The sequence below is a fragment of the Amphibalanus amphitrite genome, unplaced genomic scaffold (genome assembly GCF_019059575.1).
Source record: "Amphibalanus amphitrite isolate SeventyFive unplaced genomic scaffold, NRLGWU_Aamphi_draft 000184F_arrow, whole genome shotgun sequence".
Taxonomy (NCBI): domain Eukaryota; kingdom Metazoa; phylum Arthropoda; class Thecostraca; order Balanomorpha; family Balanidae; genus Amphibalanus; species Amphibalanus amphitrite.
The window spans coordinates 423,011-446,367 of NW_024881679.1; the positions used below are offsets into that span (position 1 = coordinate 423,011).

The following is a 23,357-nucleotide window of genomic DNA, read 5'->3' on the forward strand; positions in this document are numbered from 1 at the left end:
CTCGGTAACTACTTGGCCGATTGCGCTGAAAGTTGGCATGTAGGTAGGCACCCACTAGGCACTGCATATACATGTGCCAGAGTTGGGGTGCTGCTGCACGTGCGCACGTGCAGGGGTCGTTTCCAGATCTCGAGAACGGCTCGACCGATTGCGCTCAAATTTGGTACACGGTTAGCGACCAGTTAGTAGGGTGCCGTGCACAAGTCAGTTGGGACCCATTTTGCACGTGCGCACGTGCAGGGTGCCGCTTCCAGATCTCGAGAACGGCTGGGCCGATTGTGCCCAAATTTGGCACATCGCTAGAGACCGGTTAGTAGGGTGCCGTGTACAAGTCAGTTGGAAGTACCCCCTCGCAATTTCGCACGTGCAAGGCCCACCCTCTCGCTCGCTCCGTTAGTCGCCCCAAAAGACGTTATACTGGTTTATAATTATTGTTATAGTTATCTCAAATCTCAATTCGATCCTGGTTCTGATTTATGACGCCCTCTATCATCTGCTGCTACAGAGTTTAGAACGATTATGCTCGTGTCTTTCGATTCCATGTATTGCAGAACAGTTTAGGTATTCCAAAATAGTCAGTGCATTGATGAGTCCGTTGTCGGTTTAGCTTCAGAAATAATTCTATTCTAGCTAAGTTGTTAACGAGGGTGATTGATGTTTTTCTTATCTAAAGGTGAATTAGTAAATATTTAATATATCAATGATTCCCAATTGTTTGGTACAGCCGTTTTCTTAGAAGTATCTTAAATTCTTAACATGCTCTGTATCATTCCACTTATCAGCAGTCACAATTACTGAAGTGGTTTCCCGTTCATTTCAAAGGAACATTTGTGACTCTGATTATAAGGAAGATCAGGGAAGATTTGAAATGTTATTTTTTCGGGAAATGTGATGACGGAATTAAGCTTTCAAGCAAATAACGGGCACCTCAACCCAAGGCCTTCTATAGCCCCAGCCTAAGCAAAAGTACGTGTTGCATCCTGCATGCTCGCTTTTGTGCTTGTTTGCTCGTGCTGCTTTTCGGCGTCATTTACATGTTTATTGACATGAGCCATTTATACCTCGCAGGTCTAGCAAAGCCAGGTAAGTGGCAACTTTGCGGCGCTTGGAGCGCCTACGTAACTTAAAAACTACTCGTATTTGCGTAGCTCTTTATTTATAACTTAAACTGAACTCAAACGATCTTTAAACTCTTCAGCGTTTATTCACTGAACAGTTACGTTTAACTTTGCTGTATGTAATATGTACATTTATTTGAATTTGTCGCTTAAGTGTTCCTAAACATTTAAAAACCGTACAGATGTTCTGAAGGCTGCATACCGATTACACTGTTGGGTGGCGTGTATGCCCCGTCTGTCTGATGCGATCTGACCTCTGGTGTGTCCGCGGCGTGCTGCAGGGAGATAAGGGCATGATCGGGATGCCCGGCCCTCCCGGCGCTGACGGCTATCCCGGCCCGCCTGGAGACCTGGGCATGAAGGGAGAGAAGGGTCTGCAGGGTCTACCCGGTCCCAGGGTGAGTGCGGAGCGAGAGATGACCGGCAATACGCAACCAGGCAATATCTGGCGGGCGATTATGCTGAACTAGATGACGTGTTCGATTTATTTATCATTACGACAATGTGGTTTTTATGTTGTTGCTCTGTTTGGGTGGTCAGTTCCGCCAGTCGAAAGCATCTGATTTAAATGTACTTGCCCTTTTGACTATCATTAACGATAAGCTAATTGATGATGTATGTAGTATGCTGCATACCGCAGTTCATTGATAGACCAATGATAATTATGTTTCGCCAGTGTCATTACCACAGGTCACAGCATTTTGACCCCTGCTCGCCAGGGACGAGATGGGCCATACGGGCCGCCGGGACCTCAGGGCTTTAAGGGCGACATTGGCGTGCCCGGCCTGGACGGCCGGCCCGGCCTGCCGGGTAGGAAGGGCGATCCGGGGCCGGCCGGCCTGGATGGCGTGCGTGGTCTGCCGGGACCGCAGGGTCCGCCCGGCGGTGGTCCCGGCGGTCCGCCAGGAGACCGCGGACCACGGGGCTTCCCCGGACCCGCCGGACCCAAGGGTGAGACCATGGCACGACAGGGGGTGAGAAGGAGCCAGGCATGGAGGAAAGGAAGGATATTAGATAGGGAGAGAAAGAACAGATATTGCCGGCTCATTTATATAAACAGGGAGAGAGGACATGTATTGCTGGCCGTTGGATGTCAAGCTCCCGTTCGCTTTGCTTCGTGTATGAAGCGGAAATTCAGTCATAAAAAATGCAGTCATGGGGTTCCCTCCTATTATTTATCATCCAAAGTTGAACGGGTTGTCGCGATCGGAGTCAAAAGTATTATATACCGTACTTGCTGCTTACCTTCAATACCTGCCGCTAGATGCCACTAGTGTTTGACGCCGTACAGTAGACTGTGCCGCAATGCTCCTTTCGCTGGACGCCGTGATGTATGCTGTCCCGCATAACGTGTACTGTCAGTCTCAGTCACTAGATGTCGGTAGTTGGCGGCAGTGCACGCGATATTCATGTTACTCTGCTAGTGCTGATCACTGATCAGTGGTGATAGATGGATGGGAAATATGGTAGGTAATATCTTGTTTTCACCTCTGAGCTGGCATTAGCTGGCCGTCCGATCGCCGCGGCAGGCGACGGCCAGCCATACCGCGTATCAATGCTGACCAGATCAAGATGAAGGTCATTGACCCTTTTTCTTTTGCCTTCCAGGCGAGGACGGCCTGCCGGGTCTGCCGGGCTCCCGCGGACCCGAAGGCCCCCCAGGAGGTATCGGTCTGCCGGGTCTGCCGGGCCCCGAAGGTATGCCTGGCGTCAAGGGCAACAAGGGCGAGCGGGGCCTGGACGGCCTGCCGGGCCCGGTGGGACCTCCGGGCCTGCCCGGTCAGCGCGGCCCGCCCGGACGGCCCGGAACGCCCGGAGAAAAGGGCGCCTCCATCCCGGTGCGTACAACAGTTCCCGGGACATTCTCCTCTGGGAATGTCTTAATATTTTGATGAGGTTGCATGGTAATCCGCCCGATGATTTGTTTACATTCTGATAACGACGTTTTGCTTTGTTTTAGTGCAAACTCCAGCCAGCACCAAAATTGGTGCACGTTAAGTCACATGCATCTTTCATATGGTCGAACATTGTTATGTCGTGTTCATTAATCAAAATCAACTTCCATAAATATTATTTAGTAGTTTTTTAAGAATGCACGTAAGAACTCACCAATGCCGTAAAGTCGTCGTTCCACTCCCCAGAAATACTATATTTGCCGACGTTGACGGTGCTGTCCCAAAGCCGCGGTCCGACCAAGCTTCTCTGGTCGTCGTTGCAGGGTCGGCCTGGTCTGGACGGTGACCCCGGCATGGACGGTCTGCCCGGCCTGAAGGGTGAGCGCGGCTACACGGGACCTCCCGGCGCGCCCGGAGACACCATCGACGGCATTCCCGGCGAGACCGGCGAGCCCGGGCCGCGCGGAGAGAAGGGACGCGACGGTATTCCTGGTCGGCCGGGCAGCCCCGGCCAGCCCGGCTTCAAGGGCGAGGAGGGCCGCCAGTGTGACCAGTGTCTCGAGTGTCCTGTCGGCGAGAAGGGAGAGCCGGGACTGGACGGTCTGCCGGGCGCGCGCGGACTGCGGGGACCCGAGGGGCCGCCCGGCCGGCCTGGCCAGCCAGGAGAGGATGGTCCCCGCGGCCAGCCCGGACTGCCCGGGAAGGAGGTGAGACGTGGCGACCACCAGCCAGACGGAGCGTAACTAACTGTCTACATAGATCCATCTGAGTGGTCATTGATCATGCTAGCACGCAGTTTTCATTGCAACACTGCGGCAACCATATTTACTCAGCTGCAAACTGCAGCAGAGAGGTATTGGACGGTAATTGCTGTACGTGGTATGGTAGGTAGGAGCGAAACTCTGCGGTGTAAGCGCCTTCACTGACGGCCTGTGTCCGTGTTTGCCCACAGGGAGCGTCCGGCCAGGACGGTCTGCCCGGGCCGCCGGGACCCAAAGGTCTGGACGCTGTGGTGCCCCCGGACGTCACGCGAGGCCCCAAGGGAGACAAGGGCGACTACGGTCTGCCGGGTCTGCCGGGCCGCGAGGGCCGCGAGGGAGTACCGGGCCGTCCCGGCCAGCCCGGCCCGCCCGGCCTGCCTGGACTGAAGGGCGATAAGGGAGCGCGCGGCTTCCCGGGCGACGCCGGCCGGGACGGCATGCCGGGCCTGGACGGCCTGCCGGGACGCGACATCAAGGGAGAGCCCGGAGAGCCCGGAGACATGGGTCTGCCCGGAGAGAAGGGCAGCAGGGGCACCAGGGGACCGAAGGGAGAGCCAGGTAAGAGTCCCCCAGCTCTCCATCACCAGTGGAGCCAGGATTTTGGTGGGGAATGGCATATGTTTATAGGTTTATGAGCGTGGCCATACTCTCTTTTGACCCCATAGTTTGACGCGTCCGTGAACTGCAGTTCACTTACTAGTGTGACCTTACTCCGTTCAGGACGTGAGGGCAAATCAATAGACGATCATTTTAGATGAAATTAACCCTCGTATGTAAAAGGTAGGTATGTACTTGGCAGATACTCTGCTTGGCAGCGCCAGCGATCAGTGAAGTCAGTGAAAGCCCCTGCATTCCTTTCTTTGGACATGCAGCCCTGTGTTTAGGCCTAATTAAATAATAACATATGCAAGTTTTGTATTTTCCAGATTTCCAGTTTGTATGTGAAGTGTGGGCTGCGTGTGCTGCTATGTCTGCTGTATGACTGATTCGGTGCCAGCCAGTCGCTGTACGAGTATCATTCTCCGGCGACTGAGACCCTCGTTTTACGGCCTGTGCCCCCAGGTCGCATTGTTCCCCCCGGACAACAAATCTTCAAGGGACTGCCGGGACCGAAGGGAGACCGCGGCCTGGACGGGCCGCCCGGCCGGCCCGGCCCCAAGGGAGACAAGGGCGACCGCGGACTGGACGGCCGGGAGGGCACTCCGGGCCCCATCGGTCCCGCCGGACCCCCGGGACCGCGCGGTCTGCCCGGACCACGCGGCGACAAGGGCCTCATGGGACTGGAGGGACTGCCCGGCTTCCCCGGCGAGGACGGGCTGCCTGGCCGGCCCGGCGAAGACGGACTTCCCGGCCTGAAGGGAGAGCCTGGTCTGCCAACGCCCGGCCCGGCCGGCCAGCCGGGCCTGCCCGGACTCAAGGGAGACCGCGGTCCGCCCGGCCAACCGGGCAGCCTCGGCCAGGACGGAGACAGAGGACTGCCCGGATTCCCCGGAATTAAGGGCGAGCCTGGACTGCCCGGACTGAACGGACTGGACGGCCGGCCCGGAGAGAAGGGAAGTCCCGGGTTCCCCGGTCCCGACGGCCTGCCCGGTCCGGCCGGCCCGCCCGGAGACGATGGACCCAAGGGTAAGCGTCGGTGAAGGCCATTGAGCACTTTCATTTGTGTATGTGGTGGTTAAAATGCTCTTTTAGCAGTGGATGTTTGCACTGGAAACTGCATTTGTTGTGGTAACTATGTAAGTTAACTGGTGATCATGTAAATCTATCAAAAGTTATTAGGGGCGATGACTGCTGTCAGCTACGTCTGTCAACAATCTGATATCATACAGAATGGCCCACTGGCGGTGACTGTGCCGGTTGACCGTGCGCTGATTGCGACTGGCGCCGCTGCCCGACAGGTGAGCCGGGTCTGCGCGGCGAGGACGGACGCTCCGGTCTGCCGGGCTTCCCCGGACCCAAGGGCAACGCCGGCCAGCCGGGCCTGCCCGGCATGAAGGGAGAGACCGGCCGGGACGGATTCGACGGTCCGCCCGGCACTCCGGGACAGGACGGCTCGCCCGGCCTGCCCGGAATGAAGGGCGATCCGGGCTTCCCGGGACCGGTGGGGCCGGCCGGAGAGCCCGGACTGCCCGGCATCGACGGACTGCCGGGTCTGAAGGGCGACTCGGGCAGACCGGGCGTGCCCGGCCAGCCGGGGCAGCGCGGACTGCCCGGACTCAAAGGTGACACCGGTCTGCCGGGCTTCCCCGGACCCAAGGGCGAGCCGGGCCGCGTCTCCGAGAAGGGCGAGCGTGGTGAGCGCGGCCGGGACGGTGCGCGCGGTCCGCCCGGCCTGGACGGCCTGCCCGGCTCTCCCGGCCGGCCCGGCGAAAAGGGCCTGCCTGGGTTCGGCGCGCCGGGTCTACCCGGAGCGAAGGGCGAGCCCGGTCCGGCCGGTCTGCCCGGACTGGACGGCCGAGACGGACAGAAGGGAGAGGCTGGCCTGCCCGGCTTCCCAGGAATGAAGGGAGACCGCGTAAGTTTTCGCTTATTTCATCATGCTATGTTGTGTGATCGATTGGTTATGGCATGTGTTGTAACTTAGAGTTCGTTTAGTTTAATTCCTGTATTCGAGTGCCTTACATATTAAAGACCAAATTATAACACCGTTCAGTTTGTGCCGAGAGAACGTTCAAATTTCCTCAGATAAAATATCGCGTTCTCGGCACGTACAGTTAAAACACGGATACCTCTTATGAGGTTAGTGACCTCTGACATAAAAGGTCAGTGACCAACACAACAACTCACACCCCCTAAAATGTGACCCCACTCCGCTTGTGACCTTTATGGCTCCCCTGCTTGAAAACGGAGAGGCCTGCGTACTTCTCGGCCACTTCTAGTGAATATCCTCGTTCGGCCAGAGCATGTAGTAACATCCTGGCCAGAGGACGGGTCTCCATCGCTGTGTCCATCTTCTGCTATATCTTTCCCTTCTGTGCTCCTTTCAGCGTCATTTGAATGTTCAACAGATGACCCGGCTTCCGACAGCGTCGTGTCCGTATCAGGGACCCTGTCGTCATCAGTTGGGTTGCTCCTGCTGACCTCTTGTGGTCGCGGTTCAGCTGGAACCGATTGTCGTGTCACTGGGCGGGAGGACATCTCGGTTACTCGCTGACGAAGCGGTGAATTGTTCCTCCTTGACTCCGTTTCAGTTCCAAGTATTCGTGTCTCGGATGAGCCTGCTCGTGGATCGGCTGCTCTCGAGGCTGGCTTGCTGGCATGTCCCAGCGGAAGCAGCTGTCCTGCGTGACGGGACCATGTCAGTCCGTCTACTGCCACCTGATAGGACACTGGTCCTGTTCGCCCAATAACATGGCCCTCCTTCCATTTTGGTCCGCCTGCATAGTTGCGTACCAGCACCTTGTCTCCAGACTGGTATTCTGGAAATCTTTTGCTGCCGTTTTCCATCTGTTTCGCCTGTGCATTTAGCACCTTGTCGGCGGGCCTTGGCTTCAGAAGCCTATCCCGTCTTGGCACACCCGTCTTGGCACATTACGACGGACGGAAGCCAGTGCGTTTGATCACGGACGCCAGTCCGTATGGCTTAGGAGCCGTTCTCGTGCAGGTGGACGGAGACGGGAACGAGAGGCCTGTCAGATTTGCCTCCAGAAGCCTATCCACAGCCGAGAAGAATTATGCCCAGGTCGAACGGGAAGGGCTGGCCGTTATCTTCGGTGTGAAACGGTTCCGCCAGTACCTGTGGGGCAGAAAGTTCTCATTAGTGACTGATAACAAGCCACTGACAACGATGCTGGGACCAAAGACGCCAGGCCCTGCTCTAGCAGCTGCCCGAATGCAAAGATGGGCGTTGATTCTGGCAGAGTATACCTATGATGTGGAGTACAGAAAAGCAGCAGACATTCCCATGGCTGACTTCTTGTCTCGTTTGCCAGTTCCGGAAGCAGAGGAGACTGACAGGATCACAGATGAAGCTTCAGTGTGCTTCCTGGAGCAGTGGGACAGGATGGCGCCACTCACCTGTGAACACGTCAAGAGGGCCACTGGTCGAGACAGAGTTCTATCAAAGGTGGCACAGTACCTCCTCAGCGGCTGGCCGGAAAGGATCCCATCCGAGCTGCAACCGTTTGAAGCAAAGAGGAGTGAACTGTCGCTCACCTGTGGCTGTATTCTCTGGGGTAACAGAGTCGTGGTACCGGAGAATCTGCGAGCCGAGGTGCTCCGTGAACTTCATAGCAGCCACCCAGGCATCAGCAAGATGAAGATGTTGGCACGAAGTTATGTTTGGTGGCCAAAGATCGATGAAGATGTGACAGAAGCTGTAAGAGGCTGTGCAGGATGTCAAGCTGGACAAAACGAGAGACCAGCGGTGTTTCTACATCCGTGGGAACATACGAAGAACCCGTGGGAGCGGATCCATCTGGATTACGCAGGACCTTTCAGAGGTCAACATTACCTAGTCGTAGTAGACAGTCATACCAAGTGGCCAGAGATAGTCACCATGAAGACAGTCACAGCAGAAGCAACAATCAGTGAGCTCTCCAAGATATTTGCAAGGTGGGGAATTCCGGTGCAAGTTGTGACGGATAACGGAGCGCAGCTGACCTCGAGAGAGTTTGAAGAGTTTATGACAAAGCTGGGGATAAAACATATCCGAATCGCACCATATCGACCTCAGTCTAACGGACTGGCTGAAAGAATGGTGCAAACAGTCAAGCAGAAGCTCAAAGCATGTCTTCTGAGCGGAGATGACCGTCCGCTGGAACTACAGCTGTCATCGTTCCTGATGATGTACCGAAACACCCAGCACAGCACCACTGGAGTCGCCCCGGCAGAAGCTATGATGGGGAGAGTGATGCGTACCAAACTCGACCTGCTGAAGCCAAGGCCAAAAGTGGAAATGGACGGCGACTGAAGAAGCCAGCTTCAACGAGCTGAAGAAGAGGCTCACTCAAGCACCCGTCTTGGCACATTACGACGGACGGAAGCCAGTGCGTTTGATCACGGACGCCAGTCCGTATGGCTTAGGAGCCGTTCTCGTGCAGGTGGACGGAGACGGGAACGAGAGGCCTGTCAGATTTGCCTCCAGAAGCCTATCCACAGCCGAGAAGAATTATGCCCAGGTCGAACGGGAAGGGCTGGCCGTTATCTTCGGTGTGAAACGGTTCCGCCAGTACCTGTGGGGCAGAAAGTTCTCATTAGTGACTGATAACAAGCCACTGACAACGATGCTGGGACCAAAGACGCCAGGCCCTGCTCTAGCAGCTGCCCGAATGCAAAGATGGGCGTTGATTCTGGCAGAGTATACCTATGATGTGGAGTACAGACAAGAAGTCAGCCATGGGAATGTCTGCTGCTTTTCTGTACTCCACATCATAGGTATACTCTGCCAGAATCAACGCCCATCTTTGCATTCGGGCAGCTGCTAGAGCAGGGCCTGGCGTCTTTGGTCCCAGCATCGTTGTCAGTGGCTTGTTATCAGTCACTAATGAGAACTTTCTGCCCCACAGGTACTGGCGGAACCGTTTCACACCGAAGATAACGGCCAGCCCTTCCCGTTCGACCTGGGCATAATTCTTCTCGGCTGTGGATAGGCTTCTGGAGGCAAATCTGACAGGCCTCTCGTTCCCGTCTCCGTCCACCTGCACGAGAACGGCTCCTAAGCCATACGGACTGGCGTCCGTGATCAAACGCACTGGCTTCCGTCCGTCGTAATGTGCCAAGACGGGTGCTTGAGTGAGCCTCTTCTTCAGCTCGTTGAAGCTGGCTTCTTCAGTCGCCGTCCATTTCCACTTTTGGCCCTTCTTCAGCAGTCTGTGCAGCGGCGCTGCCACTTTCGACATGGCAGCCACAAATCTGGCGTAGAAGGTCACAGCTCCCAGGAAGCTTCTCAACTCGCCCGTGTTCCGAGGTCTGGGAGCGTCCAACACCGGGGTCACCTTCTCCTTCACTGGTTTCACGCCGTCACCGCTGAGTTCCACTCCAAGATACCGAATCGACTTCATCATGAACTCGCACTTTTTCCTTTTTAGGACGAGCTTCCACTTCTTCAGTCGCTTCAGCGTTTCACTTAACCGCTCTAATGTTTCAGCCTCTGTTGGTCCCGCTACAAGGACGTCATCTTGGAAGCATGTCACTCCTGGAAGGCCTTCAAGCACCTTCTCCATCGTGCTTTGGAATATAGCTGGAGAGGCTGCTATCCCGTATGGTAACCGCTTCATCTTCAGCAGTCCCCTCGGAGTGTTCAGCACCGTCATCTTCTGGCTCTCTTCGTCCAGCGTCATCTGCAAATACGCTGTGCTGAGGTCCAACTTGCAGAAGAACTTCATATCTGGCAGCTTTGCCAGAATGTCTTCTAAGGTTGGCATTGGATGTTTCGGAACCTCAAGCTGAGGGTTCACAGTGCACTTGTAGTCACCGCAAATCCTGATGCCTCCTCCGGGCTTCGGAACCACCACCAGTGGCGTTCCCCAGTCAGAATATTCGATCTTCTCAGCAATTCCACTGTCTTCCCATTTCTTCAGCTCGCTCTCAACTTGGTCTTGCAGGGCATATGGGACCGTTCTGACTCGCTTGAAAACGGGCTCTGCCGTTTCCTTTAGCCTCAAATGGGCCTTTACGTCAGCCAGTTGTCCTAACTTGTCTTCAAACACATCCTTGTTCTCCTTCAGAATCGCTTCGAGTGATAGGCGCTGGCTGCCGTTCTCCGCTACTTGATTGACGTGTTTCCCGGTGGATATCAGTCCGAGCAGCTCCGCCGTTACTCCACTCAGAAGCGAAACTTGGCCGTGGGCCGCGATCAGCCAGCAGCTCTGGACCTCTCTGCCGTTCACCGCCGTTGTCGCCAAGAACTGACCATCCAGCTTCAGAGGGATCTTCGAGCCATACGGCAGCAGACGCCGGTTAGTCTTCACTGTCTTGAAACCGACCAGTGTTTTGAAGTCTTTTCTTGTTATAATATCTGCTGAGGCTCCTGTGTCAACCAAAACCCTCACAGTCTGACCGTTTAGCTGCACTGAGGTCAGTGTGCCACGTCCTTCAGCGCTGCTGCTCTCGGACGTGAACGCAAAGTCGTCGAAATCACTCACTGTCCGATCTGCTTCGACTTCGTCTCTTGTGGCATTCACTCGCCGCTTGTAGCTCGGTCCATCATCTTGGCGGCTTTTGCACATCTTGGCAAAATGGTTCTTGCCTCCGCACTTGTTGCACGTTTTCCCTCTGGTGACTAAACAGTCACTCGCTTTGTGCGAACTCCTTCCGCATCGGTAGCATGGGCCTCGACTCTGTCCGCCTTTTCTGTCGCCGTGTTGGAACGGACTTTTCTGGCCTTTTTCACCGACGACTCGGTAGGCCGACTCTCCTTCTTTCTTCGGCTCCTGCTCCGGACTCGGATTGACTTCTTTTGTCAGATTCATCTCTTGAAGTTTCTTTGCCTGTACTCGGACCTGCAGAAACGACTCCCACATTTTGATTGCATCTTCTGCCGTCAGGTGCTGTGCCTCAAGCATTCTGACTTGCAGCGAAGAGTGCGGACACCGTGAGATTATCATATCACGAATGAGCTCAGTTCTCTGCTCCCGAGTAAAGTCACACTTCTCTGCCTGTTTCTTCAAGCGCCCCACAAAATCTCTAATATTTTCATCTCGGTCCATCATGGTCATGTTGTGGAATATGTTCCTTTCGTACAGAGTTCGGACCTGGGGTTTAAGAATACGTCTCAGCTTTGCTTTGGTGCGTTCATAGTCATTTGGCAGTGCTGAATCGGATTCAATTTCAGCCATATCCTTTAGTTTCTGTTGGATGTCAGTGCCCAGTAAATGAAGCAACAGTGCTCTCTTCCGAGTCACTTCTTCTATGCCTAAAGCACACAGGTACACTTCAAATCCATCTAGCCATATATCGAAGTCTTCACCTTCATGGAACTTCTCTGGAGTGCTGAGACTGAGCGCCATATTTACTTGCTGTGGCCTGTTCCGGGTCCACAGTGATATCCACAATTATATGCAACAGTCACGACTCAGTTCACCGTTCAGCCTCACTCCAACTCACTCAAACGTCTGTTAAGTTACTTTGCACCAAGCTTCTCTTAAATAAAAATTATCATGATAACACTCGATATCTGACGTTACGTTACTCTACTTAATTAGTTCAACATCCTCGTCGCCATTATGTTGTAACTTAGAGTTCGTTTAGTTTAATTCCTGTATTCGAGTGCCTTACATATTAAAGACCAAATTATAACACCGTTCAGTTTGTGCCGAGAGAACGTTCAAATTTCCTCAGATAAAATATCGCGTTCTCGGCACGTACAGTTAAAACACGGATACCTCTTATGAGGTTAGTGACCTCTGACATAAAAGGTCAGTGACCAACACAACAGCATGTTTCCGTTCATTATGGTGAAATTGATACTCATACCACTTGGTTGGTGCGATCATAGTGGTGATATATTTCACGAAACAAGCCACGAGCTGTCTGTTGCCTAGTGTTGACTCAATGGCCTCGCATATTCAATGCAACTTATTTTGTGAAAATGACTAGCTCTTCCAGGATCCACCATTGGGTGCCACATGTTAATGTGATTCTTCACCTTAATTTGTACAGCCCACCGCTAAAGTAATGTGTGGTTTTACCAATTTCAACGGATGGCTTTGACCGACGATTTTTAAATGCGAACTGATTGAAAAGAAGACGTCAATAGATAAAGTTGTAGCTGCAAGGGTGAAGATGCATGTAAGCTACACTTAAAGTCTCGTTGCAGTCTGGCTAATCGTTCCTAGGCTTCAGAAGCAGAACATACCCATGACTGAAACCACACATTACTTCTGCTGTGGACTGTACAGTCCACAGCAGAAGTAATGTGGAAGTAATGTGTCTTCCGGCAGGGTCCCTCCGGTCCGGAAGGCGCCCCGGGCCTACCTGGCCTGGACGGCACTCCTGGCTTCAAGGGCGACATCGGCCCCAGCGGTCCGCCGGGACGCGACGGTCTGCCGGGAGAGAAGGGCCAGCCGGGCTTCCCCGGCCTGGACGGAGAAAAGGGCGAACCGGGACCGCAGGGTGAGTTATAGGTACCGAGAAACGGGCGCTGAACACGAGTACCGAGTACCGAGTACCGAGTACCGAGTACCGAGTACCGAGTAAGAGCCGACAGGGCTAGGCGAAGCAGTTAGCGGTCTGACGCAGACTCCTGTTGAGGGTCGGCTATCTTGACTGGTTATTCAACCACTTTTCACTGGTTGGCGTTGTTTAATCAAGCATGTACCGTTTACGATGTAAGCCTAAGGTCACGTAATTAGGTATATCATGATCCAGGAAATATTTAACTTGATGTTTTTTTTGCGATCGACTTAGTTACTATTGAAAGTATAATTTACTTAAATAGCAACCACAATACGCATAAAGTTCTCATTGTACTGTCGTCCAATATGTCCGTTGTTATTCATTCAAAACCCACAACCAGTCGCCAGTGGTTCTGAATCTAAATACACATATAACTAGTCGTAAGTCGGCATGTGCTGTACCCCACTGTTTCCAGTCGCTCAGCGCTTTGCTGACCGTTCAGTCTGACGGGCACCCTGTTCTGATTACAGGACCGAGCGGCCTACCGGGCATACCCGGTCGGGACGGCTCAAAGGGAGATGCCGGTCGGCCCGGTCAGCCAGGCCCTCCAGGCATCAAGGGCGAGCGTGGCCTGCGCGGTGTCAAGGGCGCCATCGGCGAGCCCGGCTTCCCGGGCTTGCCGGGACCGATCGGACCTGCCGGAGACAAGGGCGACCGCGGCTTCCCGGGCGCGCCGGGCCTCAGCGGCCTGGACGGCGTACCCGGACAAAAGGGCGAGACTGGACCGATGGGCCTCGAGGGCCTGCCCGGCTACGGCGTCAAGGGCGAGAAGGGTCTGCCGGGCCGTCCCGGCAACAACGGCAGGCCAGGACCCGAAGGTCCGCCCGGACCCAAGGGCGACAAGGGCTTCGACGGCCTGCCGGGCCTGCGCGGCAACCCCGGCCAGCCGGGGCCGCCGGGACCGTTCGGCGACAAGGGCGAGCCCGGCCTGCCGGGTGTGCCGGGCCTTGACGGCGAGGACGGCCTGCCCGGCCCGCCGGGCTTCTCCGGACCGCCGGGAGCCCCCGGCCCCAAGGGCGACCGCGGTACCCCCGGACAGCCGGGCGCCAACGGACTCAAGGGAGAGCCTGGACTGCCAGGTGAGTGTCCCGACCGCCGAGACCACGGTATCTCGTCCTCTGAAGGGTAACGTAGTCCGTCACACAATCTCACCGTCATCCCTCACCGTCACCGCCTATGGCACCAATGTTGGTCGAGTGTTCCGGTTGATGAGTGCTTTGAGCACGTCGCCAGTGAATTCGGCCTGCTGTGTCTAATTATGTCTGTGCGCCAGCGCGAGTGCTGACTCGGAGCTCCCGCCTGTGACAGGGACGGACGGACGGGACGGTCTGCCGGGCTTGCCTGGTATGAAGGGAGACCCCGGCTCGCCGGGCCTGCCCGGCCAGCCAGGAACGCCCGGCCAGCGCGGTGACGACGGCCTGCCCGGCCCGCCGGGTCCCATCGGACCGCCCGGCCTCGACGGCATGAAGGGAGAGCCGGCGCTGGACGGCCTGCCCGGACAGAAGGGCGAGCCTGGACCGCGCGGTCTGCCCGGCAGAGAGGGTCTGCCGGGCCCGCCGGGTCAGGAAGGCCCGGCCGGCCTGCCCGGACCCAAGGGCGACCGGGGCCGCAACGGCCGCGACGGCCTGCCGGGTCTGCCCGGACCGCCAGGCATGAAGGGAGACCGTGGACTCGACGGACTCTCAGGAATCCAGGTGAGGCTGCCGAATGGTTATTATTCGGCCTACTCGGTAACAATATTATCTCCTTGCGTTATGAAATAAACATGTTCCTCTACCGAATCGCTACTGCCAACGTGCTAAATTCCACAGAGTCCCTGCTAACACGTGTGTGTGTGTGTGTGTGTGTGTCTGCAGGGCAACAGAGGCCCGCCGGGACCCAAGGGCAACCAGGGCCGTCCGTGCTCGGCCGCGGCCGATTACCTGACGGGCATCCTGCTGGTGCGACATAGCCAGACGACCACCGTGCCCCAGTGTGAGCCGGGCCACACCAAACTGTGGGACGGCTACTCACTGCTCTACATCGAGGGCAACGAGAAGGCCCACCACCAGGACCTCGGTACGTGGGTTGTTTGTGACCTGTGACCAGTGGTCACCAAACCACCAGGATCTCGGTACGTGGGCTGTGTGTGACCGGTGACCAGTGGTCACCAAACCACCAGGATCTCGGTACGTGAGCGGTGTGTGACCGGTGACCAGTGGTCACCAAACCACCAGGATCTCGGTACGTGAGCGGTGTGTGACCGGTGACCAGTGGTCACCAAACCACCAGGGCTGCGGCATGTGAGCTGTGTGTGACCGGTGACCAGTGGTCACCAAACCACCAGAGCAGCTGCGGACTGCGGTACGTGAGCTGTGTGTGACCGGTGACCAGTGGTCACCAAACCACCAGGGCTGCGGTATGTGAGCTATTTGTGACCGGTGACCAGTGGTCACCGAACCACCAGGGCTGCGGTATGTGCTGTGACCAGGGAGTACCCATGAACTTTGCCGGGCTATGTTCGGAATGGAGGATGTTTTGGTGTCCAAAATGGAAATAACCTAATGGGAGATAAACTACACGATCACCGATAGATGTCCAGGTTTAATACTGACATAGCCGAGAGAAACAACGCGCGTTTCAGATGTTTCATCTCAGCTGAACTTTATAAACGTGTATGTCATGTTCCATCTATCATCGGGTAACAGTGTATGTATGCTTCTCTTTGAGAGCGAATTCCATTTGTAATTTGTGCGATTTGTCCATAACCTCGTCACCCCGTCGCCAGGTTTCGCCGGCTCCTGCGTGCGCCGATTCAGCACGATGCCATTCATGTTCTGCGATATGAATAACGTCTGTAACTACGCCAGCCGTAACGACAAGTCGTACTGGCTGTCGACGAACGCACCTATCCCGATGATGCCCGTGGCCGACACGGCTATCCGCCAGTACATCTCTAGGTTAGTGACCGGGGAGGGGTGCCACAGGAGGCGCCGCCTAACAAGGAAGGGGCTCTGACCCACAGGGGAACACCGAGCAATGAGAGAGGAACGAAAGGGGAACGGGATCCTGTGGGGAGAAGAGGCTGTCCACCGTGGCGCAACGATTTGTCGTTCAGAGTTGTCAGGTGATCAGGGATGAATATGAAACTCTGTAAGCAGGCCGGTATACTATGAATTCTCATCAGCAGGTGCGCAAGGTGTCGGTTGGTGTCAACCATGTCACTCGGGTTTGCAGAGAATTCATACACGGTCGACTGATCGGGTGTTGTGTGGAGCAGTTATGTCTTCCTGGTGTGTCAACTCATCCCCAGCGGTGCTGGCGCCCCTGACTGACCTGTGCCCACCGTCTCCAGGTGTGTGGTGTGCGAGGCGCCGGCTAACGTGATCGCCGTGCACAGCCAGTCGCTCAACATCCCCGACTGCCCCGCCGGATGGAGCGGACTCTGGATCGGATTCTCGTTCGCCATGGTAAGCTGGGCTAGGCACAGCTTCGCCGTCCTCACCAAACAGGCTTATGGTTTGGTCGGCCGCTGCTTGTGGGCATTTGGAGGGGAGAATTTAATTGGCGGGATACGATTGCTAGACTTGGTGATTGAAAATAATATGCGGTTTTCAACTATTCGCATATAGTTGCTAGTTCATGTACGGTTAATCCTGATAGGAATGTTTAGGGTTCAGGTTGGTTAACTTCAACAAGACTGAAGCAAGACTGTTGCCGAATCGGTCGAACAGTTCTATCCAGTCCGCCGCGTACACACACTGGCGGAGTCCTGTCCGGTGGCCGGCACTGACGCTGTCCGTCCCCTCCCTCAGCACACGGCCGCCGGAGCAGAGGGCGGCGGCCAGTCGCTCTCGTCACCTGGCTCCTGTCTGGAGGACTTCCGCGCCACGCCGTTCATCGAGTGTAACGGCGCGCGCGGCACGTGCCACTACTTCGCCAACAAGTTCTCCTTCTGGCTGGCCACCATCAACGACCCGGATCAGTTCAACCGGCCGCGCAGCGAGACGCTCAAGTCCGGAAACCTGCGCTCGCGAGTCTCGCGCTGCCATGTCTGCATCAAGATCACCTAGATCTTCTTGTGATATTTTCTAGTGACAGTGGTCTTGATGTGGGCTGTACAAAACAGCGCCTGTGCGGGCCGCGCCGGCCCAGATAAACGCTGAACCATGGTGCTATTTGTAGTCTGTCCGCAGCCCCCGCGGCGGCGGCACAGTGTCGTTCACTGCCAGACTGGTGCGCGCGCGCGGCGGGCAGAGCTCGGCCGCGGCGCTGGGCGCGCGCCGCTCCACACTGCGGCGCTCGCCACCTCAACACGAGCTTATGTATCTGTTCAACACTGCCAGTTCGAAAATTGACGAGTCAAATCAGCGAACGCTTAGAGAGCCGCGCGGTGCCGGTGTAGTCGGTAATAATTGAGCTGCGCGCCAGTGAGTGAGCCGAGACGGACGCGGCACTAATCCGAAGAGCGGGTCCGAGCGGGAAGCGGGTGACGGTTGCTGGTTCGTAACAACCTGATCTGTCGAGCTTGTATCATTCAGATTAATAAACACGGTCAAATTCCGCGCCTCTATCAGTCAAGAGAGATATCAGTCGAGAGAGACAGCTGCACGATTTTTCTTTGTGACAACCCAAAGGTACGATAAGATACGTATATTGTCCCTCGCAGCGTCACACGAACGCCTATCGCAGTCAGAATGCGTTGTCTTTAATAAACACCTATCTTCACAATGCGCAGGTACAAGAGCTGGTCGAATAAAGCTGGCGGTAACACGATAGCGATCACGATAAGCACGGTCCCATTGAAGACAACAGCCAACGTCAGATCGACCCGCCGAGATATCAATTGAGGTCGCTGGCAAAATAAGGGCATCTCAAATAAACAAAATAAATACGACTGATATGTGCGATAGCTGAATAAGGCGCTGGTTGGCGGCAGAGGCAGTGGACCGGCTCACGCCAGCGGTGGCGGCTCGGGCTCGGACAGTTCCGGGAACAGCTCAGCCACCACCTGGTCCAGCAGCACGTACGCCAGCTGCTTGTTGAGCTGCGGCAGCTGCAGGCACGCGAACAGCGCGCGCGTGCCGTCCTCAAAGTGCGCGCCTAGAGTGGAGGCCAGCAGCGGCGGCACGGCGGCGCGTACCGCCTCCAGGGTGTGCTGCGCGCGCGCCGCCTTCTCGGCGTCTGTGCGCGGCGAGCTGGGCGTCAGCAGCGCCTCCCGCGCCAGCTCGGCCAGCCGGGCCAGCCGCGCCGGCGGCGCCAGCGCCTCGGCCAGCGCGGCGGCCAGCAGCCGGTCGGCCAGCGCGTCTGTCGAGTGGCGCAGCAGCGGCCGGGCGCCGCGCAGCAGCGCCAGCAGCCAGCGCGGCGCCTCGAACAGCCGACACGCCAGGAAGCACAGCGTGTCGTACAGGCCTGAGAGGGGGCACTCATGGCTGGGCCGCGCCACCGTGTGCGCCCGCCGGCTGGCGGCCGGCTCCTCCCTGGGGCCGCGGCGCGCCCACAGCACCGGCTCCATGTCGGAGCAGTCGGCGCGCGCCCGCGGCCGGCCCGGCGCCGCCGGCTCCGTGGAACTCAGCAGCCCCGACAGAAAGTGCTCCAGATTCTGGCCGCGCTCCTTGCGGAACTTTCGCGGCACGGTGCGGATGATGCGTCCGATGTTGATCTCCTGCTGCAGGTCGTCCACAAACGGCTGCTCGGAGCTGATGAACGCCCTCACCAGCTGCGATCCGCCCAGACCAGGCAGCACCAGCAGTCGGCGAAGGAATGAGGCGAACAGCTCCTTGCGGCAGTCGAGAAAGTCCTGAGTGTAGAAACTGGAGGCCAGCAGACTCTGTTTGGGCGGTAATCGCACGTCGCCTAGCTCTCCGTGAAACTCCATCAGCTTCTTCTCCAGGACGTAGAACTCGTTGAGCCGTCGTTTGACGCGGCAGGGCGCACCGTTCTGCCCGTCGGCCGTCGGTCGGGTCACCTCTAGCACAAACTGAATCATCGGTTTGCCGGCAGCGTCTGTGGCCATACACACGGTGGGCACGGCCACCGTCCAGGCCGAGAGGTCACAGGTCAGGTCACCGGTCAGCGCGTCCACCTCATCCTCCTCCTCCTCTTCCGGCACATACTCCTCTCCCAGCTCGAACTGATCGTCCGGCTGGCCGTCCACGGCGGCTGGCCGGAGCGCCTCGCGCAGTCGGCGGCCCCAGCGCGCCACGGCAGTCACCGAGCGCAGCACCCGGCCGCGGCCGGCCCGACCGGCCGCCGCCTGCCGACGGCACAGCTGACTCAGGTAGTGGCCGCTGCTCAGAAAGTCGGGCATGTGCTCCTGCTCCAGACGGTTGTAGGCCTGCTCGTAGGCCTCGAACAGCGCCTTCATGCGGCGCAGACGCGTGATCTCCTCTACCCGTCCACAGAGCACCTCATGCACCTGCTCACACGCGGACCGGTCAGCACCCACAAAATCGGCCGACTCGGGCCTTAGGAACGAGTTGTAAATGTGCGACGCCTCCGTGTACAGATTGCGCAACTGTTCATCGTTCAGCTCAGGGTTGAGCATGCGCTGGTTAAATTCCTCGACGGCTAAACAGAACTGCACTAGGTTTAGGGCACCACGCTCTTTCAGACACTGCATTAGTGCGTAGAGTAGATCCGCCGACTTCAGCACACCGGACAGATCGACTGCTAGTGCCGAGCCGGGCGGCGGCCGGCTGGTCTGAGTCCAGTGCAGCAGCAGCTCCACCGACGGCGAGTTATCCACCGGGCACGGGTCCAGCTTCTCCGGCGAGAGCAGCAGCAGCAGCAGCTGGTTGACCGTGTCCGGGTCGGCCAGCAGGTCCAGCAGTGGCCGCAGCACGGCGCCGGCCAGCAGCTCGCGCAGCAGCAGGCCGCCGGCGCCGGCGCGGCACGGCCGGCCCGCCAGCAGCAGCGGCGTCACCCGGCTGGCCAGTGTGCGCAGGTAGCGGCCCTCGCCGCCGGCCGAGACGGCCGCGTGCGCGTCCCGGCCGTAGTAGTCCCAGGCGGCCTGGTCAGAGAGCAGGCCGGACCGATGCAGCCGGCGCGCCAGCAGACAGCAGTCCAGGTGGCACACACCGGCCGGGATCAGCCGGCGCAGCACCAGCGCCGACAGCTCCACCCGCAGCGCGCGGCGCGCCAGCTCCGTGCACGCGCAGCGCAGCACCAGCCGCACCTCGTGCAGGAAGGCCGGGTCGGCGCTGACCAGCTGCGACCAGGGCGCCAGGTGCTCGGCCAGCAGGCTCTCCAGCAGCCGCTCCAGCGCCGCGTCCACTGTCTGCGGCACCAGCAGACAGCCGGCCGGCCGGGCCGCGCCGACCGACACCGCCGGCGACCAGAGGCTGCTGAACGGCCGGCCGCGGCGACCCAGCGCGTCGGCCAGCAGCACGCCGGCCAGCGCCGCCAGCAGCAGCAGGACCAGCAGCGCCAGCAGCATGGCCGCCGCCACAGCTGGTCAGTGGCCGGTCAGCACACCTGGCAGACAGAGGACAATGTCAGCACAAACTGCTCCTCTGAGAACTCTGATGAACTGTTTCTGAAAGGATTAACACACATATTGCTAACTTGTAGAAACAAATAAAGCGCTTATGATTTATGAATGGAGTAAAATATGTAATATTCTCATTTCTCATTAATCTACAATTTTTTTTTGGGGTATGAAAATACAATTTTTGGATATTTTGAGCAAACAATGAGGCAAATTTTAATTACCTATTCCCTGAACATAAACCAACATATTTTGATCAGCCAATTCAAGTTCTTTTAAATGGAATTGCAATGAGAAAAGCCTCAAACCTGATTTTGGGTCTTTTCACTCCAAACCAACCATGAAAGAAAATAGGATTTAGGAATGCATATTAAAAGCACTAACAAGAGAACCTACACTATTTGACTACACTATTTGGAGAATTTTGACAAATCATAACTGCAAAATGAGAATACAACTGCATGTCTACAGCATAACATGGATCAATACAACAAGGAATAGGTACTTAGGTAAAAAATATGGTAAGTAATGTTATAAGTTCATTTCTGATTGAATACTTAAAAGAAAAACTGACATCACACTATGTCAGCTCTGGTCCTCCATCCTGCCCTATGCAAGCTCAGTAGGTGGAACTATGGTCATGAGTACCCAAATATAGGAACGTTCCCATTTTTGGGAACGGAGTTCCCAAATATGGGAACGGGCGTTCCCATTTATGGGAACGGAAGGTAATTTTTCGGCCGTTCGCCCACTAAAACTCATTAGTGCATCACGTCTCAAAAAAGTGCACGCTAATTTAAGTATCTACTAAGTCTCTATAAAATTATCTTTAATCTGACCGTTGCACGTCAAGGAAATTGACCGTCGAATGATATTTTTAATGATTTTTTGAAATGACGGAATGGTGAAAACATGGGTTATACTACATTTAACTTGCAATTTTAAGGAAAATGAAGCGTTTTTTACATTTTGAGGTCAAGTATAATAATTTTCGCCTGGTTATGAAGTTTCATACTAGCGACACCAGATGCTGACATATGCAAGCGAACACGCGGACAGTCCGGGGGTAATATTGGTGACATTTGGTGTCGGGGCGCACAACCGCATGGAACGTCAGTGATTTTACCGAACTACTGTTGTAAACTCAGTTTCAGTGGTTTAAAATTATTCAGCTGTATTTTATCATCCCAGAAACACATATTTTATTTGGATGCTAGCTGTTTAGAGTTGTTTTATAAAGAGCGTCATGAGCGTGGTTTTTGTCTTCCGTGTTTCTAAGCGTGATCGTTTTGGGGGAATTTCTCTTATATAGGTCGCTCTGTGTGGCTTATTTATAATTTTTATGCTGATTTCGATCATTCCTCGTGCCCATCCTACCAGGCCTTTTGCCACTTACACTCATCAAGAAAGGAAAAAACTAGATTTTCATTGGGACTAGGTGTTTTGAGGGTGTAACATATTCAGCGTTCCCATTTTTGGATACTTCCTTGTGCTCGTCAACTATCGATGATAAACAGACAGGTGCTTGACATGTCTCCACCCTCGGCGCGGACGGTGGATATAGGTATGGAAGACCTTGTTGAACATCGCTGAGCGTTGTGAATTACGTAATCCTGCAGAGGGGGGCGTGCCCGCTGCGAGATCGACGGGAATAAAAGCGCAGAAGACCGGGCGAAACATGCGACGGTCTTGCCGGAAAGGTCATCTGATGATTGTTGCGTTAACAATAATTTGCGGCGTTGGACGTGATGCTTGTTAATGAAAAGAGCCCCTGAAAGGCGTCGGTGAAATCGTTCCCAATTTTGGGTACGCCGTTCCCATAATAAGGAACGCTTGCAGCGCCAGTGTACGAGAGCGTTCCCAAATTTGGGCTCGCGGCCCGGATGATGGACTGCTTTAGAAATAGGGGAACGATTTGAAACTACGATGGGCCTTACAATATCAATAACTCTTTCCCAACAATATTGAGACAAATATCAGGCGGTTCACGATCGTTTTATATTTTATGGACATCATTTAACGGTTCTTTTTCTTGTTTTAAATAATGCCTACATGGCGTTCCCATATTTGGGTTTATCGTTCCCAAACATGGGAACAAAAATGCGTTCCCGAAAATGGGTACGCTTGACCATAGTTCCGCCTACTGAGCTTGTTATACAGGCATGCCGCATGATGCCAATTGCCAAGACCTTATCAGGAAACTCCTGGTAGTTTAGAATTTAGTGGTAAAACTTTGACTAAGCATGCCTCCACAGTCTTAAATCATCTACCTACCACGTTTACTTAATTAAAATGGCACTGGCTACTCCCATTGACTCAAACCGAATCAAACAGGAAATTCCATATGCTGTTAGTATTACCTAAGTGGTGGCCGCTGACTGCTCAGACAGCCCAAACTTATGCTCTTACCGACGAAAAAGGAAATGTACGCTAGGTAGTTACAAACTGAACTTATTTGATTAAGGCAGTAGAGATAAGTGAATCATACGAATATTACTATTTACAGCAACTGACGGTTCAAAATTATGGACCAGCTGGGAGGCACAATTGTCACATCGAAACATTTGATTGATTCTGAAAGGTTCGTTGGTTGGTTTGGGTTAAGCACCATATTCGGCGGACCAAGTGCTAACCGGAACTCTCACGCTGTTCCAACTCAATTCCAACTGAACTTCCAAGCGGTCTGGCAGGCAGCGGCAATGGATTCTGAAATGAGTGAAGCCCAACACAATCACAATCAAATAAATTTGTGAGATCAGTGATTTTCGGCTAGCCCAAACTATTATATGTCATACCGTGTTGTGTTCGCTGATTTTCTTAAGCTGGTGCTCACTGTTTTAACTGTAACATCATAAAATGAAATTTAATAATATGCAAGGCCATATATAGGATAATACTTTATTTTTATCAGATAATATGACTCATTCCACAAAACTAGACTCAAGCTAGGGCCTGTTCCAGCGCCTCCAGTAGAAATTCTTGACTGGAGGCTCTACCA

The 23,357-nt window shown here is 55.2% G+C and overlaps 3 protein-coding genes across 7 annotated transcripts in view; 1 reads left to right on the top strand and 2 right to left on the bottom strand.

Annotated features, from left to right (window-relative positions):
* LOC122384239 (collagen alpha-2(IV) chain-like) overlaps positions 1 to 17,433 on the top strand; it is a 55,921-nt gene extending 38,488 nt beyond the window's left edge. For all 3 annotated transcript variants that reach the window (XM_043371410.1, XM_043371411.1, XM_043371412.1), the window contains exons 9-22: positions 1,400 to 1,516; positions 1,838 to 2,069; positions 2,727 to 2,956; positions 3,337 to 3,720; positions 3,966 to 4,332; positions 4,837 to 5,400; positions 5,673 to 6,289; positions 12,657 to 12,828; positions 13,362 to 13,970; positions 14,200 to 14,585; positions 14,748 to 14,949; positions 15,659 to 15,830; positions 16,226 to 16,340; positions 16,686 to 17,433. In XM_043371410.1, coding sequence (XP_043227345.1) covers positions 1,400 to 1,516; positions 1,838 to 2,069; positions 2,727 to 2,956; positions 3,337 to 3,720; positions 3,966 to 4,332; positions 4,837 to 5,400; positions 5,673 to 6,289; positions 12,657 to 12,828; positions 13,362 to 13,970; positions 14,200 to 14,585; positions 14,748 to 14,949; positions 15,659 to 15,830; positions 16,226 to 16,340; positions 16,686 to 16,943 — 4,425 coding nt within the window. In that variant the 3' untranslated portion in view covers positions 16,944 to 17,433. The remainder of the gene's footprint in view (positions 1 to 1,399; positions 1,517 to 1,837; positions 2,070 to 2,726; positions 2,957 to 3,336; positions 3,721 to 3,965; positions 4,333 to 4,836; positions 5,401 to 5,672; positions 6,290 to 12,656; positions 12,829 to 13,361; positions 13,971 to 14,199; positions 14,586 to 14,747; positions 14,950 to 15,658; positions 15,831 to 16,225; positions 16,341 to 16,685) is intronic.
* LOC122384241 (uncharacterized protein K02A2.6-like) lies at positions 6,349 to 12,144 on the bottom strand. Of its 2 annotated transcripts, XR_006257001.1 has the most exons (3): positions 9,671 to 12,144; positions 7,642 to 8,948; positions 6,349 to 7,510 (listed from the first exon to the last, which is right to left on the bottom strand). XR_006257001.1 is itself a non-coding variant. In XM_043371416.1 (2 exons), exons 1-2 carry the CDS (start codon positions 11,721 to 11,723, stop codon positions 8,917 to 8,919), a joined length of 2,085 nt encoding a protein of 694 aa, XP_043227351.1. In that variant the 5' UTR covers positions 11,724 to 12,144; the 3' UTR covers positions 6,349 to 8,916. The 2 variants fall into 2 exon arrangements, 1 of the variants encoding a protein (XP_043227351.1); XM_043371416.1 differs by having other exon boundaries at positions 6,349 to 8,948.
* A 75-nt stretch (positions 17,434 to 17,508) lies between the features above and the next one.
* On the bottom strand, positions 17,509 to 23,301 carry LOC122384240 (sorting nexin-14-like). Of its 2 annotated transcripts, none has more exons than XM_043371414.1 (2): positions 23,155 to 23,301; positions 17,509 to 20,346 (listed from the first exon to the last, which is right to left on the bottom strand). In XM_043371414.1, exon 2 carries the CDS (start codon positions 20,306 to 20,308, stop codon positions 17,825 to 17,827), a length of 2,484 nt encoding a protein of 827 aa, XP_043227349.1. In that variant the 5' UTR covers positions 20,309 to 20,346; positions 23,155 to 23,301; the 3' UTR covers positions 17,509 to 17,824. The 2 variants fall into 2 exon arrangements, with proteins under 2 accessions (XP_043227349.1, XP_043227350.1); XM_043371415.1 differs by lacking the exon at positions 23,155 to 23,301 and adding an exon at positions 20,934 to 20,948.
* Between the last annotated feature and the right edge of the window lie 56 nt (positions 23,302 to 23,357).

Excerpts from the sequence above, each read along its gene's own strand:
- LOC122384241 (XM_043371416.1), bottom strand. The coding sequence starts at position 11,723 with ATGGCGCTCAGTCTCAGCACTCCAGAGAAGTTCCATGAAGGTGAAGAC. Across the intron at positions 8,949-9,670 it reads TCCCAGACCTCGGAACACGG|GTACTGGCGGAACCGTTTCA; the intron begins GCGAGTTGAGAA and ends TCTGCCCCACAG.
- LOC122384240 (XM_043371414.1), bottom strand. The coding sequence starts at position 20,308 with ATGCTGCTGGCGCTGCTGGTCCTGCTGCTGCTGGCGGCGCTGGCCGGC.